Source organism: Macrotis lagotis, chromosome 7 (assembly GCF_037893015.1).
Source record: "Macrotis lagotis isolate mMagLag1 chromosome 7, bilby.v1.9.chrom.fasta, whole genome shotgun sequence".
NCBI classification, from domain to species: domain Eukaryota; kingdom Metazoa; phylum Chordata; class Mammalia; order Peramelemorphia; family Peramelidae; genus Macrotis; species Macrotis lagotis.
In genome coordinates, this window is record NC_133664.1 from 28,346,290 (window position 1) to 28,363,235 (window position 16,946).

At 40.5% G+C, this 16,946-nt stretch overlaps 1 protein-coding gene across 1 annotated transcript in view; it reads right to left on the reverse strand.

Annotated features, from left to right (window-relative positions):
• The window catches only part of RARB (retinoic acid receptor beta), a 168,442-nt gene that overhangs the window by 73,030 nt on the left and 78,466 nt on the right, over window positions 1-16,946 (reverse strand). Inside the window, exon 3 of the mRNA XM_074195688.1 lies at window positions 13,880-14,021. Within this exon, the coding sequence (XP_074051789.1) occupies window positions 13,880-13,991 (112 nt within the window). The 5' untranslated portion in view covers window positions 13,992-14,021. The remainder of the gene's footprint in view (window positions 1-13,879; window positions 14,022-16,946) is intronic.

A 16,946-nucleotide genomic window follows, 5' to 3' on the forward strand; every position in this document is an offset into this window, starting at 1 on the left:
AAACAACAAGCATTCCCTCTCACAGCCTCTTGGAGTTTGTAAGGTGTTCCACACACACAGATCTGATCTTTATAACAGTCTCAGATGAGAAAACTGAGGTTGGGTAACTTGTTCATAAAACACCGAGTTGGTCTCTAGGACTCTGAAGCATCTAGATAGAGTGATGGATTCAGGAAGACTTGAATTCAAATCTGACCCCCAGAAACTTCCTAGTTGTGTGATCCTGGGCCAGTCCTTTATCCAATTCTGGCTCAAGTTTCCTCAATTGAAAAATGAGTTTGGCAATTGTACTTACCTCCCAGGGTTGCTGTGAGGATCAAATAAGATAATAGTTTTTAAAATAACTTGAAATTGGTTGGAAAACTTAAAAGCCTTTGTCAATGTTATCTGAGATAATGATGCCAAGCACTAGTATGCCAACTTAGTTTTTATACAGTCAATATTTTTTTGGCAATATTTTGCAAGGCAATGGGGTTAAGTGGCTCACCCAAGGCCACACAGCTGTAATTATTGTCTGAGACCAGATTTGAACTCAGGTACTCCCAACTCCAGGGCCGGTGCTCTATTCACTGCGCCACCTAGCCACCCCAACAGTCAATATTTTTAAAGACAGTCTACACTTTAAAAAAAAAAGTAAGTATATTTTTTGCAAAGGATGGTTTTGAAAAGTGCTGAAACTATGTGTGTGGCTGATACATCCTAAAGGGAGAGATTTGATAGCAGTCAACTTACGTTGCCATAGGAAAGGGTTTGAAATGAGAAAAAGTCGCATTCTTGTTTATTATTTTTATAGGAGTTAAAAGTCACAACTGGACAAAGAAGGGCCAGGGACCACCCCTAGCTTCCAGGGAAATTCAGAAAAGAGCCTTCTATCCTACTCTTGTAGCCAACCCATTGGATGAGGATGGTGAAAAGGAGAAGCTTGGATGGTCTAAGTCAAAGGAGATATATTTTTTCCCCTCCTTCTTCAACTACCTTTCAATTTATTATGGTTTTGCCACCCTGACCAAAAATATGATAGAATCACTGAAAATAAAATGTTCTTTGATGATTGAGATCATTACCTATATTTGGAGAGCTTAATAGTGAAATGTATTAGTAAATGAAGACAAAGAAATGTGTCAGTAAATGAAAGCCAAAAAGATAGAGACTTGTCTGTTACCCAGATAATTAGTGAAAGAGTTGGTGGGAAAAGTCAAGTCTTATGACTCATTGAGTTATCTTTCAGATTCTAAACAAATTTATTATTTTAACTAAAATGAACACTGGGAAGAAAATTTAGTCACCCTGGATATACAAGAAAGTCAATTTTCTCTTTGTTCATCAGAGAAAATACTTGCTATCTGGGGTCTGGATAGGTCTTAGATGGTGATATAAAATCCTTTTTGCTTTCAATCATTTCCCCTGCTGGCCTAAACCCAATACCACAGATTCCAATGGGAGATTTGATAGCTGCCTTTAAATATATAAAGGACTATCAAATGAGAGACTTAGCCCACATGGTTTCATAGAGAAGAACTAGAGTAGAGACTGACGAGACCAATTTGGGGTTGATGTGAGGGAAAACGATTAGACACAATGACTTAGTTGTCTCAAGAAGCTGAAGGTTTCCGCTTCAAGCAAAGACTGGATGACCACTTGTCAGGTTTGTCGTACAGAGTTGCTATGGACTGGATTGGATAGTACTGAGGTCCTTTTTATCACAGATGTTGTGATTCCTTTAGATGAAGTCTTTCTTTCCATGAAAAGGCAAGTCTCTCTCAAATGCTGGAGGCTAAGACCTTATTAAACATAAATGCCCAGGGGCAGCTAGGTGGCCGCAATGGATAGAGCATTGGCCCTGGAGTCAGGAGTATATGAGTTCAAATCTGACCTCAAACACTTAATAATTACCTACTTGTGTGGCCTTGGGCAAGCCTCTTAACCCCCCATTGCCTTGCAAAAACCTAAAAATACCCATAAATGCCTAACCTAATTTGTCTCTACAATCAGAGGACTTGAGTTCAAATATTGTCTCTATTTGTGTGAACTTGGTCAAACCAGTTGACCTCTTCCTGGGTATCATTTATAAAAATGAAAGGGTTGGACTGAATGATCTCCAAGTCCCTTGCAATTATACACCCTATGACTTTATTGTTTTATAGTCAGAGAGTCAATCAAGGGCACTGCCCAATGGATCAGGGTACAGAAGAGAGAAAGTGAAGATGATGGATGCAAAGTTCCCTATGGGTAAGGCAAGGGAGCTGTCTTAGGAAATAGAACTTGACCTACTCATTTCAATTCAATAAACATTTATTAAGCACAAAACAAAAAACTGTCAAAAACCTGTCCTACCCCTTAAGGAGATTACTTATTATTGGGTGATACAATGAATACACAGATAAATAATTACACTATAATTGGAATGGGAGAAAAGATCAACAAAGGAAGGGATCTGAAGCCCAACCAGAGGTCAATTAGGTCTGAAGTGCCTACAATGTCCTTACCTCAGCTCAAATACATAGGAAAAGGCCAAAGATCCTATGCTCTTCCCCAGCTTGGTTTTCTCCATGGATAACAGCTCCCTGACACCAAGGTCTGCACCTGTTCTAACTATCTATGTCTTAGCGTCTCCAATGCAAATGAGCCATCTGCTTTTCCAAGCCCTCTGCTTAGGTAGTTGGAAAAGGTGGGCATTTATTTTTAAAATTAGGCAGCCAAGTTATAATTATGCTGTTAGGATTAAAGTGGGTGGACCATGGAAATGTGTAACCTAGTGTCACAAACACCTCGGACTCCCCTTTCATCACTTCTCTACAAAACGATGTTGAAATAGCTACAGAGATCAAGTGAATGGCTGTTTGTAGAACAGAGCAGGTGGGACCCCCAGCACTAGCATCTTTCTCAAGAAACAGCAGAAAGGAAACTCAAAAAATTTTCTTTGTTTCTCCTTTATTTTGTTCCTTCATTCTTTCCTTCTTTTCTGACTTTCTCTCTCTCTCTCTCTCTCTCTCTCTCTCTCTCTCTCTCTCTCTCTCTCTCTCTCTCTCTCTGATAATATGCTGACTGTCTTTGCTGCAGAGGCCTGGCTAAGGGTAGAAATGCGTTAAGTAAAGCTAAAGGAATGTTAATACTTCCTTTGCTATCCAGAGTTAATGGACTTCAAGTCCCGGAGTGGCCCTGACATCACTGAGATGGACGGCTGGTGCCCAAACAGAATTTGTTTCTGCCTCTGTGACCAAGGCAGGAAAATACTGATGATACTGATGTCTGATGAATGGGAAAGTGAAGGGAGTGTTTAAAAAATCAATTTCTCTCTCCCTCTCCCTCCCCCACCCTTCTGTCTCTCTGTCTCTGTCTTTCTCCTCTCTCTTCTCTGTATCTCCCTATATATCTTAATTAATAAAGTATTTTATATAGACATATATCCATATATATCTACATACATGTGTATGTATATATCCATATCTACACACATAAATACATATATATGATCAGAAGAAGTTGAGGAGAAAAATCTATCTCCCTAGCTTCTAAAAACAAGATTTAGAGCTGAAAGGACCTTCATCATTTTCCCGATGAGGGTCACTGGGCCACCTGGCTGTCTCAAAGAGTAACTGGTAGTTCTGTATGTTGGTCACCCAGAAGGCATTTAATAAATCCCTGATGACTGATTGACTGATAGCATGTTTTTATATAGCTTATTTCATTTAAATCTCACAAGAACTTTGTTTCGTTTTCATTCTTTGAACACGTATCTAGTACAGATCTGATAGAGGGCCATGGTATCGATTGGTAGATGTGAATAATAATAGAAGCAGGTCAAATTTATGTAGCATTTTAAAGGTTTGTAAAGCATTTTAGATTTTGATACTTACCATAACCTGAGAGATACTCACTATTATTCTCATTAGAAAGATGAAGAAACTGAGTCTAAGACAGATCCAAGGACCTGCCCAGGATCAACATAGCTTGTAAGTATTTGAGGCAGGATTCAAACTCAGCTCTTCCAACTTCCAAGTCTAACGTTCTATTTAGTGGGTCACATCTGACTGACTGAGAAGGAAGAGAGACAAACTGATTTGTCCAGGGTCACAGAGCTAGTATCAGAGGTTCAAATCCAAGCCTGCTTTTTCTCCAAATCTAGCTCTTGGTCTACTGCTATTCCAGGCTGCCTTTTTCCAAACCTGACTCTGGCTTGCACTCTGGTGGGACGTGTTAGATTTCGTGTGCAGTGGGGCAGGTTGTTGTAGCTGTTGTTACCTTTATTTTATTTTAATTAATTGTTATTTTATTTTATTTTTCCAGTTACATGGTATGGTTGTTTTTCAGCATTTATCCATTTGCAAATTTATAAGTTACACATGGATATTGTTTTTAAAAATGCCTGTATCTCTTTAGAGTAGGTCTAAATGGTCCCTTAGTGGTACAGCAAACATTTGTGATGTCACATGGGAACAGATAAAGAAATAACCAAAATTAGGAGGCCATTCTGTGTTCTCCTGGTGATTTTTATGTAATTTCCTGAGGAAATGGACGCACTACAAAACGCATCTGCTCATTATTGTGCCAATAAAAGCAAGTCGCAGAACCGACGACCACACTGGTGTAATCTGTGTGCCCACAAAAAATGATTGTAACTGAGGTTAAGTGTGTTTAATCTGAAGGTTTTGTTTGAATGTTAGTTTAACACAAAGGAGGAAATGGGATAGGGGAGGGAAAATAAAAACCTCCTACGGCAGGAGCTAAGTGTCCATGCAAGGCCCATTCATTCAATCCAATCGACCTTTGGGGACATTAATGGTTTAAAGTGTAAATTTGAATTTAGAGACTTTATGAAAAGCTGTTTTTAAGCTCGATATGCCCCAAATGAGAATGTGTCAATGAGTACTTGGGGACTCTTAAATTCAAAGACTATCCAATTGTCATATACTATAAATACACTTGTGAAGTTGTCCTAGGAGGAGGGGAATGCTGCAAAACATAAAAAGCAAAAACCTCTCCCCAAACCAAACCCTAAACCATTTTCTTAAACAAAACTGAAGTCACGTTTCTACTCTCTTTCTCAACATAGATATTTGCTCAAAGGCCAACAAATGCAGAAGGGCTCAATGTATGAATTAATGGCTGGCAATCTGTCTGACGCTACACTAGTCATGGACAAAGACTGATCTTTGGGGATGCTGGGCCTCTGAGCAAGTCTCGTACATCTTTGGATGGACTGGCCTCTACTAGCTCTAATTGATTTTGACACTCAGAGAAAATGAAATTAGATCCTTCTGGCATCATTGACAAGGGTCACCACGCCATCCCTTGGTCACCACCAGAGATGGGAAACTCATTACCTGTCAAACTCATCCATTCCAATTTGTGGACGGTTTAATTATTCACAGAATCACAGAATTTTAGAGTTGGGAGGGACTACATAAGTCATCAAGTGCAACCCACACCTGAAGAGGAAACTCACCTAAAATACAAGGATCCAGCTTCTCACTGAGGAACTCCATTGGTGGGGAACCTCATTACCTCCACTTCCAAGCTGCTTCTAAGGCAGTTTTAACTGTCATCAAGAGGAAATATTCCCCCTAACAAGTTCTAGACACTGCTCTGGATTTTTCTTCTGGGCCGAAAAGGATCAAATCTAATCTCTTCGATTATCTGAAGCCTGCTAGCTATCCCATGAATTCTGAGTCTCTTGAGGCCAAGAGCCTTAATTTCATCAATGAATAAATTCCACATGCCATCAACTCATTCTCTTTGCCTTTCCCAGATGCTCTCTAGCTTACCAACATCTCTTAGGAATTAGCCCGGAATTGAACACAATGAGGCCAAAGATATGTGGTGTGATCACCATACCTTACAGTAGACCCAAATCTGCCTTTTTGGAATCTTCCACCCATTGACCCAGCAGTATTCAATAGGGGAAGTCCAACCCTTAGGTGACTTTGAGTTACTTGTCCTATTTTATAGTCCCAGCTTTGTTGTTTTGAGTTTTCCTCAAAAATCTGTTGATGTGGGTTTGTCCAGGCAGCAACATCATCTCCAATCCTCCACCTGTGTAGCACCAATTCTGTATGCTGGTGTTCCAATGCTGAGGCTTATTATATTATATTCATTATATATTATATATCACATAGTTTGCTTATTATATAGGCTAAATATAGTATAATATAGTTTGTATATTATATATAGTAGTTAAATACAAGGCACTATGAGAAGGAGGGCACCAGCAGGAGATGGCTTCAGGAAGGTTTCATGTAGCATATGGTATCTGGGTTGGAGTTGCTTCGAGGCAAAGGTCAGAAGGGGGACATTCCCAAAAAAGACCAAAAATGTCCAATCCTGGCTTCTCTCTTTACTAGGTATCTGATCCTAGGTAATCCCTTAACCTCTGTCTGCCTCAGCTGCTCTTCTATAAAATCAGTAAACAATGCCACCTATTTCATATTTTTGTTAAAAGACTCAAATGAGGTCTTCCAGGTAAATCATTTTGCAAAGCCAAGAGCACTGTAGAACTGTATCTGTCATCATTGTCATCGTTCCCCAGTGGCTGAGGGATAGGGAAGGTAAAGCACACCCCTCCCTCCATTTGTCTCCACCTGCCCCAATGTCCAGCCTTCACACATCTCCCTAATTCATATTTCCTGCCATTGATTTAAGCCACCCTGAACTACAAAGGGCCTGAACAATCTCATGTGGATTCAATGGAAGACTGAATGAAATCTGGGTGAGGGGCAGGGAGAAGAATAGCAGCACCAGAATCATCACTGTCAAAATGGATGAGTGTGATTTAATGTTGGCGAATATTATCATCCAGGAAAGTGATAAACACACCAAGAAATCAATTCTGTGACCACTTGGGAATGGAGAAGAATTGTTGAACTGGCTAGAATTATATATTGCTGAGACTTCAGAAAGTCCTACCATGCCCCAGCTCATGCTGGCTGACTTCAGACTAGAATCAGATCCTCCCCTTTCCCCTTACTCCGTCAGTTCCAATATGCTCATCAGAAAGTCTGGGGCTCAGCTCCAAAAACCTCTCTCAATAGCTCCAACACCCAACTTATCCCAACCAAGAACAACCGCTGAAATACATGTCTCCCCACCAGCGCTATCTCATATCTGCAACTGTTCATGTTATTTCCCCTTCCGGTCAATTGTTTCGTCATTGCAAATTATAGAATGCCCAGATTGGTCCTTTTTTTGTGTTCTTGGATTCTCCCACACTCACCTCTTTCTCTGACAAATTTGCCTTCTTCCTTGACTCTTTACTTTTAGGTATTATTAATACTTTTTAAAAACGTCACTTTTCCCTCCACCTAAAAAGATGAGCAAAAAATAAAGGAGCTGTCTGATGAGGCTTTATAAAGTACCGAGGAAAGAAGGAAAGGAAAAGGGAAAAGAGAAAGGAAAAGATATATCTAAATGAACTCAGAATTCCAGAGAATCGTAAGGAGAGGTAAGAAAGTTTTCTTAAATGAGCAATGCAAAGAAAGAGAAGAAAGCCATAGAATGGGAAAAGAAAGATATCTTTTCAAGAAAATTAGAGCCATCAAAAGAATAGTTCATACAAAAATGGGCATGATAAATGACAAAAATGGTAGGAACTTAACAGAAGCAGAAGAAATTAAGAAGACATGGCAGGAATATACAGAAGACCTATACAAGAAAGATCTCCACATCACTGATAATCAAGATGGTAATGGTTACTGATCTAGAGCCAGACATCCTGGAGAATCGCCTAAGGAAGGAGCACTTACAATAAGGCTAATGGAGGTGATCGAATTCCAGCTGAGCTATTCAAAATCCTAAAAGATGGTACTGTCAAAATACTGCACCTGATATATGTATGTTATGGAAAACTATTGTTCCATTAGAAACCAGGAGGGATGAGAATTCAGGGAAGCCTGGAGGGATTTGCATGAACTGATGCTGAGTAAGACAAGCAGAACCAGAAAAACACTGTACACCCTAACTGCAACATGGGGGCGATGATCAACCTTGATGCACTTGCTCATTCCATCAGTGCAACAATCAGGGACAATTTTAGAGTACCTGCAATATGGAGAATACCATCTGTATCCAGAGAAAGAACTGTGGAGTTTGAACAAAGACCAAAGACTATTACCTTTAATTATTTTAAAGGGTATTTTATTATGTAATTTTGCTATCTCTTATATTTTATTTTTTCCTTAAGGATGTGGTTTTTCTCTCAGCACGTTCAATTTTGATCAATGTGTAACATGGAAACGATGTAAAGACTATGCCTTCTGTGTGGGGTGGGGGTAAGGAAGCAAGATTAGGGGGGGAAATTGTAAAATTCAAAAAGCAATAAAAAATACCGCACCTGAAAAAAACATCACTTTTACTTTATAATATCATCATCTCCCCCCCCAACTCTCCTCTGTAAGAAAGATTAGGTAGCTATTTCTTGCCTTTTAAGAGCAGGTCGGTACTTAACTTGGAATCCTCTACCTTCTTCCTAATTTCTTAATAAATTTTTGGACTTCTCCAAGATACTGCTAAAAAAATCCACCTATTCAGAGATAGTGAAAGGTCATGTCATCCATCAATCAATTGATTAAAAACATTCATTCATTAATTTATTGGTTTGCTAATCTGTTCAAAATATCTTTTATTTTACATTCACAAGATTCCCCATTTTCTTTTTTCCCCTGACCCAGACAGTCATCCTTAATAATAGAAGTTTTTTTTAAGAAAAAGAAATAAAAGAAAAGAAAAAAAGAAGAAAAATCCAACTTGTCAAAAAGTATTAAGGGGCTTATGATGTACCAGAGATAGAAGAGACAAAGACAAAAATGCCACAAAAATCCCTTCAGGGAGCTTATATTCTATCATTCCGTAGATGGATGGAGGATGCTTAGTACAGGGCTCCTCTCCTACTTGAAATGTAGTCATATTGAACTAGAACAAGACTTGTTCTCTTTGAGCCCAGGGAACAGAATGAGGAGAAATGGTTGGAAGTTATAAAGAGAGACAATTTATAACTCGTGTCAGGAAAAGCTTCCCAATTTTGATGATGATGTTTGTTCTTCATTTTTGAAGAAGACCAAGACCTCAGGAGAGATGATGCCATGATAAGCACATGGATTTGGATTTGAGTGAGGGGGGCTGTGCTAAGTCCCCACCTCACCTTTTCTTCTAGAGCCATCTAAGTCCAGTGGTAAGATAGGAATCAGGATGACTGGAGATGACCCTGGATGGGAGGCAATCAGGGTGAAGTGACTTGCCCAAGGTCACTAACTAGTAAGAATCAAGTGTCTGAGGCCAGATTTGAATTCCTATCCTCCTCCTGATTCCAAGATCCCTGGGTCACCTCACTGGGCCCATGTGGCTTCTTCTTCCTAGTTCATCCCACTTGCTGTTTCATGCTTTCACACCATCATCTCTCAATTTTGATCACTGTCCAGAAAACATAGACTGGCTTTTCTTCCTTTATTTCCTCAAGCATGAGTTGGATGTCTGCTCAGTGCTACCGTGAAGATTCCCTTTAGAATATCATTTGGACTAGAGTGTCACTGAAGTCTCTTCCAAGTTTGAAAAGCTGGGATTCTGGGGGAATACCTTGTCCTCGTGACCTCTTGCTGTACCCACCTAACCAAGCCCCAACCTTGAGGAAAATCTGCCATCTCTGTTCTCAAGCTCATGATGGCTGGTGCCAAAGAAAGTCACATCCCCGGGCCAATGCTCCCCTTGGGATCCACGAGCCCTCAGGCTGCTAATCATCTTTTCCTTCATTTCTTATCAGCTCCCCACCACATTCTCCACTGCATCTGTTCCAATCTTTGTCCACTGTCCTGAAATGTTTGGACCTTCTCTGTTTATGTTCAGGACCTGGGCCTCCCTCTTACATTCTTGAAAGCCAAGGGTGTGGATTCCTTCAACTTCTTTACCTCCATCTTCACAAACCTCTCTGTCTTCACTTATCTCCTCCTCCTCATCCTTTTCAACGAAAGAGAAGACCTTATTTCCAAAATCAATCCTCTACCTGCATCTAGGATCCCATCCCTCCTTTTCCAGAAGCTTGATCCAGAAGTTATCTTTCTTTCTCTTTTCACTTCATTCTCTCCACTGAGTCCTTCCCCTCTGTGAGAAAATATGTTAAAACTATCTTCTAGTCTACATCCCATTAACCCTACCTACCCTGTCCCATATTTCCTCCCTCTCAGTGCCAAACTTCTAAAAGAAAAGGTTAGTCTATAATTATTAATCTATCCCCCCCAATTCATTGTTTCACATCTCATCCTCTTGCAATCTGACTTCTAATATATTCCCTGCAGCTGCCCCTATTGGCTCTATCATAAACATAATTCTCATTTTCCTCCCACCTCTCTGTTTATCTCTTCTCTGTCTCCTTTTCTGTCATCTCCTAAATATGATCCCCCCACTCAGAGTTCTCTTTTCTCTCTCTGTACCCTATTGATGTCAATCTCATCTAGTCCTAAAGATTTAATTGACACCTTTAAGTAGATGACTTTATAACCCACATCTCTAGTTCTCATCTTCCTCTTGAGCTCCACACCCATATTTCCAATGCCATATTGAATATTTCCACTTGCATTTTCTATTGGAATCGCCACGTCCAAAACAGAAATCATCATCTCTTCTATGTTCTCAATTTGCTTCTTTCTTGGAACTTTCTGTTAAAAGTGACATCATTCTCCCAGTCACATGTTCATAAGCTTGAAATCAAATATGGTACCTTCCTTTTCCATCTCCCCGTAGAGTCCCTGAAGGTTAACAAAGGAACTCTCCATATGAAGGGAACTTGGGCACAATAGAAGCCAGGGCTCCGTCACTCCAGTCTGACTTGATACAAATATGTGTCCACCAGGCCCTTGAATGTAAGTAATCAAACCCATTTTCTTTGTTTAACTTCACCCATTGTCTATAATTTATACCCATTTCTGGGTACTAGAAGGAATATTAGCCTAGATTGTGGAAGACCTGTTCTCATCCTCTGTCTTCTATCAGCAGGTTGTGTAGCCTGGGGAAGGACTCGTTTTGTTTCTGAACCTGGGCTTCTTTATCCATAAAGTGATGGAATAGAACTGAAGGATCTCTAAGCACAATTTCAGTCCAAATGTTCTGTGAGGTAATGAGCCTCAGACCCTACCTCATTTAATGTGGTGCCACGGAATGGAGCCGAATCAGGAGACGGCTATCAATTTATGGCTCTGACACAACCCACATATTTCTTATCTTTGTACATGATAGTCCAACTCTTGTCTCCATATCTTTGTCCTAGCTTTCTCTCTTATGTCTGGACTGCTTTCCCTCCTCCACTCCTTACACAGTGGAGTCACTGAGTCTCAATTTTCTCATCAGTAAAAATGAACTGCTTATGGAAAGTGCACTAAATTCAGAATCAGGGACTTGGGGGATCACATTCAGCCTAGAACATTGACTAAAAGTATGATTTTGGGAAAGTCACTTTGCCTCCCTTTGCCTAAGTTTCCTCACTTATAACATGGATGGCTTCTAAGTTTCCTCACAACTCCAGATCCACAGTCCTATGATCCTATCTGTTGCATATCTTGCTTCTATTATTCAATTTTATTTTTCTAGTCAACCCTTTTTCTACACTTTTCTCATATTTGATCAGTCTCTAAATTACAATACTCCAATGGCTCTCTCTCCTTCCTCTCCATATCCGTTCAGGAAAACAGGTTTGTTTAGCTTAATGCCATTTTCTCACTATTGTCTGTATTTTTTCAATCGAATGAAGGCGATAAGCTCAATGAAGACAGGGAACAACCTTACTGGGTGTGGGGAAACATTTCTGAATGCTGCCAACAAACCTGCCATTTTCAGAGGAGGTGGAGGATATGGTTTGGAGGAAAAGAAGCAGGATGTGGGCCCCTGGCCCACACAAAATAAATATAAGACTCCAGTTTGGTTCCCATCTGGTTTACTCATTAAAAACATGTTAGCCTGGGACTGAAATACATATGCAAATACTCAGGAGGTAACAAGAAGACTGTGTCTACACAGGCACTGGGAAATGATGGATTTGGCAATTATCCTAGAAGTGTAGTTGGGTATTGATGAACAATCCAGTTAATCCATGGTAAAAAAAAAGAAAAGAAAAAAACCTTCCCACCTCCCTGGAGCATGTGTGGGCTAAAATAATAAATATTCAACAATTATTTATCAAACATCTATGATATGCTAAAGGCATCATGTTGTAATTCTGTTTTAACTCTAGACTTGGCCTTGCTAATTTAGACCTACTTCAGCAGGATCTGGGATCTATCGTCCTCTTTGCTCTCCCCAACCTCCCTTTGGGTCTGGATTCCATGAGCTCTCTGCTACAAAGAAGGGGATTCGGACTATGAACATCTAGCTAGAAGGGAAAAGAGTCCTCTTCTGGAACTGCCAGAGCCTTTAGGAATCCAGGGTCACATTTACCCCATGCTGCGGCATCAGAGAAGGTGGAGCTTCAGGGGAGAGCAGATGGAACCAAGCTTCCAATAATGTCACCTGAGTTGAACTTTTGAAGAATCCACCATGGACTGAATTGTATCTGAGAGATCTCTCTCTCCTTCATTAAAGATCTCTCCCAGAGGAGCCTGGCCCAGGCAAACGCTTCCTTCCCTCATCACTCAATCCAGCCAGAAGTTGAGGGTTAAGAGACAATTCTCAGCAAAAGACCAATCTACTGTCTTTATACAGTCCTCCTCCTTCTAAACCAGCAATGTTAGACCTCCTTCCTTTCTGTAGATCATCTCCCAATTACTTCTTCCCATCCTTAATCTGAAGGTTCATTGTTCTTTCTTAGAATCTCGAAGACACTTTGTGTTTCTTGAACATAACACCCCATTCCCCATAACCACACTTTGGCATTAGTGTCCCTGTCAGATCACCCAGGCTTCAGAAACCTCTAAGTACCACCCAATTTTTTTAAAATGATTTATTTATTTTCATATTACTACAGTAATCTTGCTGAAAACCATCCATTTCACTGGAGGTAGGCTAGAAGTATAGCATAGGTCAATGGCCCACTGATCACTTCAAGAGTCAGAACTGCTATCAGTGGGGAAAGAAGAGACCATAAATAGACCCCTAATGAGAGCTGCTGACCTACTACAATTTTAGACTATGCATGCCCTTGATCCAGGCTTCAGTAGTATAGGAATGTGCAACAGATATGGATTCTTACAGGTCTAAACCGTTTTTTTGTGGGGCTATGACTAGAAACAGCAGATATGTATAATTTTCTTCTTCCTGGGGACTTTTGACCTGGGATTAAATAAAATGTGCAGGCTATATTATATATGTCAATGTTTCTGTTTTTTTCTATGCCTTTAATAAATTAAAGTATATGTTAAAATTATAGCCTCAAGTGACAGCGATAAATGAAGGATATGAGGGGAAGGTCAAGGGAAGCCAGAGCAGTGGCAGGATGGGGGCTGAGCCAATAGTCATTTATATGGATTAGACAGTATAAGATATGGAAATGGCAAATATCATCTGGAAATATAAAAGTATGGTACTTGAGTGACATCCATATATTCATTGTCTTAACAGTTGGCAGAGGATGAGGACTGTTCATAGTACTCCTTCTCTGGTACAGAAAGGGTTAAAGAGCTAGCTTGAATTGACAGAGGGAGTCAGAGGCAGAGTTGGGGCTAGATTCTGCCTTTCTATCCAACTCCATCTCACACTAAAAGTAACTATTCTCATCAGAAAAATTCCAACAATTGCTATACTTTAACATCACCTCTGTTAGCACCTAACTCTAGGTGGTACCTCATTAAAGTCATATTGGAATATTTCATGCCAGTGGCTCTATGGGGCATGCATCAGGATGCTCAGCAGAGCACAGCCAGAGATAAGCTAAACAAGGGAGAAAAATGCTCTTGGAGTCTTGACTTACATTCTTTGGACATCCCCACTTCAAAGCACTTCTGGAGGCGGCAGTACTGGCAACGGTTCCTGGTGACTTTGTTAATCACACAGTTCTTATCTCGATGGCAAGTATAAATCATGTTCTTCTGAATACTTCTGCGGAAAAAGCCCTGCAACCAGAAACAGAGAGAGAGAGAGAGAGAGAGAGAGAGAGAGAGAGAGAGAGAGAGAGAATTAAACTAATGGGATGTGTCCAGGCAGTGAATGCAACCTCTCACCAGCCCCTGACTGTGCTCCAAGGCAAGGTAAGGAGAAGAGAGGAAGGTAAATCAAGGTTCCATGATGCTGAGTGGAAGATCTTGGTGTGTGGCCAGAAAGTCTTCAAACTAACATTATTCATTGCAGGCTGCCCTTGTCTGCCAGCTCATTTTCACAAGTGTTCTACCTTCAACAAGGTGAATGGAGAAAAATATGAATTTCTCAAATAGAAAAACTGGGGAAGGACCAAGAATGGGTGTTTATTTACTATTTTATGAAAGGACTCATTGAGAGGCAGCATGTGCCATTAATGGATAGAGGGCTTCAAGTCTGACCTCTGGACATACATACCTGTTACATGACCAAGTGTGGTCATCTCCTAAGTTCTCAGTGTTTCAGAGAATTTTCTAAGTCTGTAAATTAGCAGTGTGATGCCAATCAGCATGGGTTGAGGGTGTTTCTACACCTAGGGCTCCCCTACAAAAAAAGTCACAAGTCTAAATAACTCTCTGAGCCATCCCAACCCCTATCCCTCCAAAAGAGATGCATAATTTTCAATTGTATGCAGTAAGCAAGATGAAACTTGAAGCTCAGATTCTGGAGTCAAGAGGACTGAGTTTAAATGCCGCCTGTATAACTTGGGGCAGATCACTTAACCTCCATTTCTTTATATGTAAAATGAGTCTGATTAAACAAGATGGCCTTGGAGGATTCTCAAAAGCCTAGAGTTTCTACAATCCTTTGATCAGAGTTCCTTGGGATAGTGATCTTTGTAGAGGATTGGTTTACTCACATCTCTCCAAAGACACATCCATGGGATCCAACAGCAACCTTGTCTCACTCCTCACTCTCCTATCTAGATGCTCATAAGGAGAAGACTCTGATTCTGATGGGTTTAAAAAACAATATCTTTTGCCTTGAAGAGCTGGGATTCTATTCAAGGACAATTGAAAAGATCTCATGAATATGTCTGCTCCATTGAATGTATTTTAGTGAGGTGTGGAGAGAGGAGAGGAGATCAGAAAGATCTGGTCTGGAGGTCACCATGTGTTATGAACTAATAATATATTCTCTGAGGTTCCTCCTCAGCATCTTTGGGCAGGCAGCATCTAAGCCCCCTTCAGGTAGTCAGTCAACAAATTTTTATGGCAATTGTCCTAAGGATTGGGTTATAAGAAAAGGGCAAAAATAAGTAAATAAAAAAGAAAACATAAACAAAAATCCAAAACAAAAAAAAACCGTTTCCTGCCCTCAAAGCATATGACAAACAAATAACTATGCACACATAATGATATATCTTTTTTTCCTCTTAATTGTCTCCAATTTATCTTCCATATATCTTGTTTGTGTGCTTTCCTCTCATCAGAGTGGGAGCCCTTTGAGGGTAGGCACTAGAGGACAGGCATAGATCTATGAGCTATGGTCTTTTTTAAAGGGTTTCTTAACAAATTGTTTTTGCCAACTGGAAGTCAAGCTCCAACTCTGAAGAGTCACGACAGTAGTCATCACTTCCTAAATATCTGCACCCGGTGGCAAAGCCATAGCTGTCCTGTCCTAGTTCTGACTCAGGAGACTGCCACTGCTACAGAAAAACATGAGAGGAGAGGAACCAGTTGGGAAAAGTGCCTTTGGACCAAGGACCCAAAGAGATGCCCAGGTTTTCTTGGCTTTTCCGAAGTGCTTTCTGGCATGATTTCAGATTTAGTCAATGATTTCTTGCTTGTCACAATTCTTGCTGACTCCATCTATCCTGGGGAGTATTTGATAACTGAGTTGTGTAAACATCAATGCCTCTAAACCAACAGGGCTGAGGATACATGGTACAGACAGGAAGAAAAACCTCTTGTCCCTAGAACCTATTGTATTGGAAGTCTGTTTCCTGGTAGAACAAACAATGACCCCCATTTAAAGTGGGTGGGTGATTGGAAAGTCTTGCAGACTCTTGCAGATACCACTTGCAGAAGTGTTGACTTCACAGTAAGTGAGGGTCCAAGGATGACCAAAAAAAGGAAGACTTGGGAAGGAGATTAGAATAATAGAGATAAGTGATTATTTGACCCAAGTCAGAAGGACAATAGGGACAGCAGAGGAGTAAAGAGCACTTTTTAATTTTTTTTTATTTTTTGGTTTTTGCAAGGCAATGGGGTTAAGCGACTTGCCCAAGGTCATACAGCTAGGTAATTAGTAAGTGTCTGAGGCCGCATTTGAACTCAGGTCCTCCTGACTCCAGGGCCGGTGCTCTAGCCACTGCCCAAGAGGATCATTTGAGAAGGGACTGAGGGTAGGGGGTCACTAATGAGAGGGATTTCTTCTTCAGAGCCAACAGGTTAGGGATAAGAGTCCGCCTACTAAAGAGGTGTGCTATAGAATGTAGCATGGAAGCTCCCTGAAGGCAGGGGTGGTTTGTTTTGGTCATATCTCCAGCACAAAACAAAGACTGGCACATATCTGAATGTTAGAAAATGTTCAGAAGAACTGAACGGTCACCTTGGAGTCTGAAGACCTCAGAAAGGGCAATTTTTCAATCCTTGATAGAGATGAGAATACAAAAGACATTTGTAGAGCGACTAACAAAATGTTAAATACCTGTCTGCTATGACGACTTATCTGTGTCACACCGAAACAAGCAACACACAACAGAGAGAGCCAATATTAGTGATCTCCATTTTAGAGAGCAATAAACTAAGGCCCAGAGAAGGGAAGTCACTGACCCCAGATCACATCTGTAGCTTGCAGTAAAGCGCTGTCCAACCAAGGATCTCAGGATCTGAGTTTCCTGTTCTTTCCACTGCATTCCCAGTGTGAGGCTCAGTCACAGAAATACAATGAGTGACCAT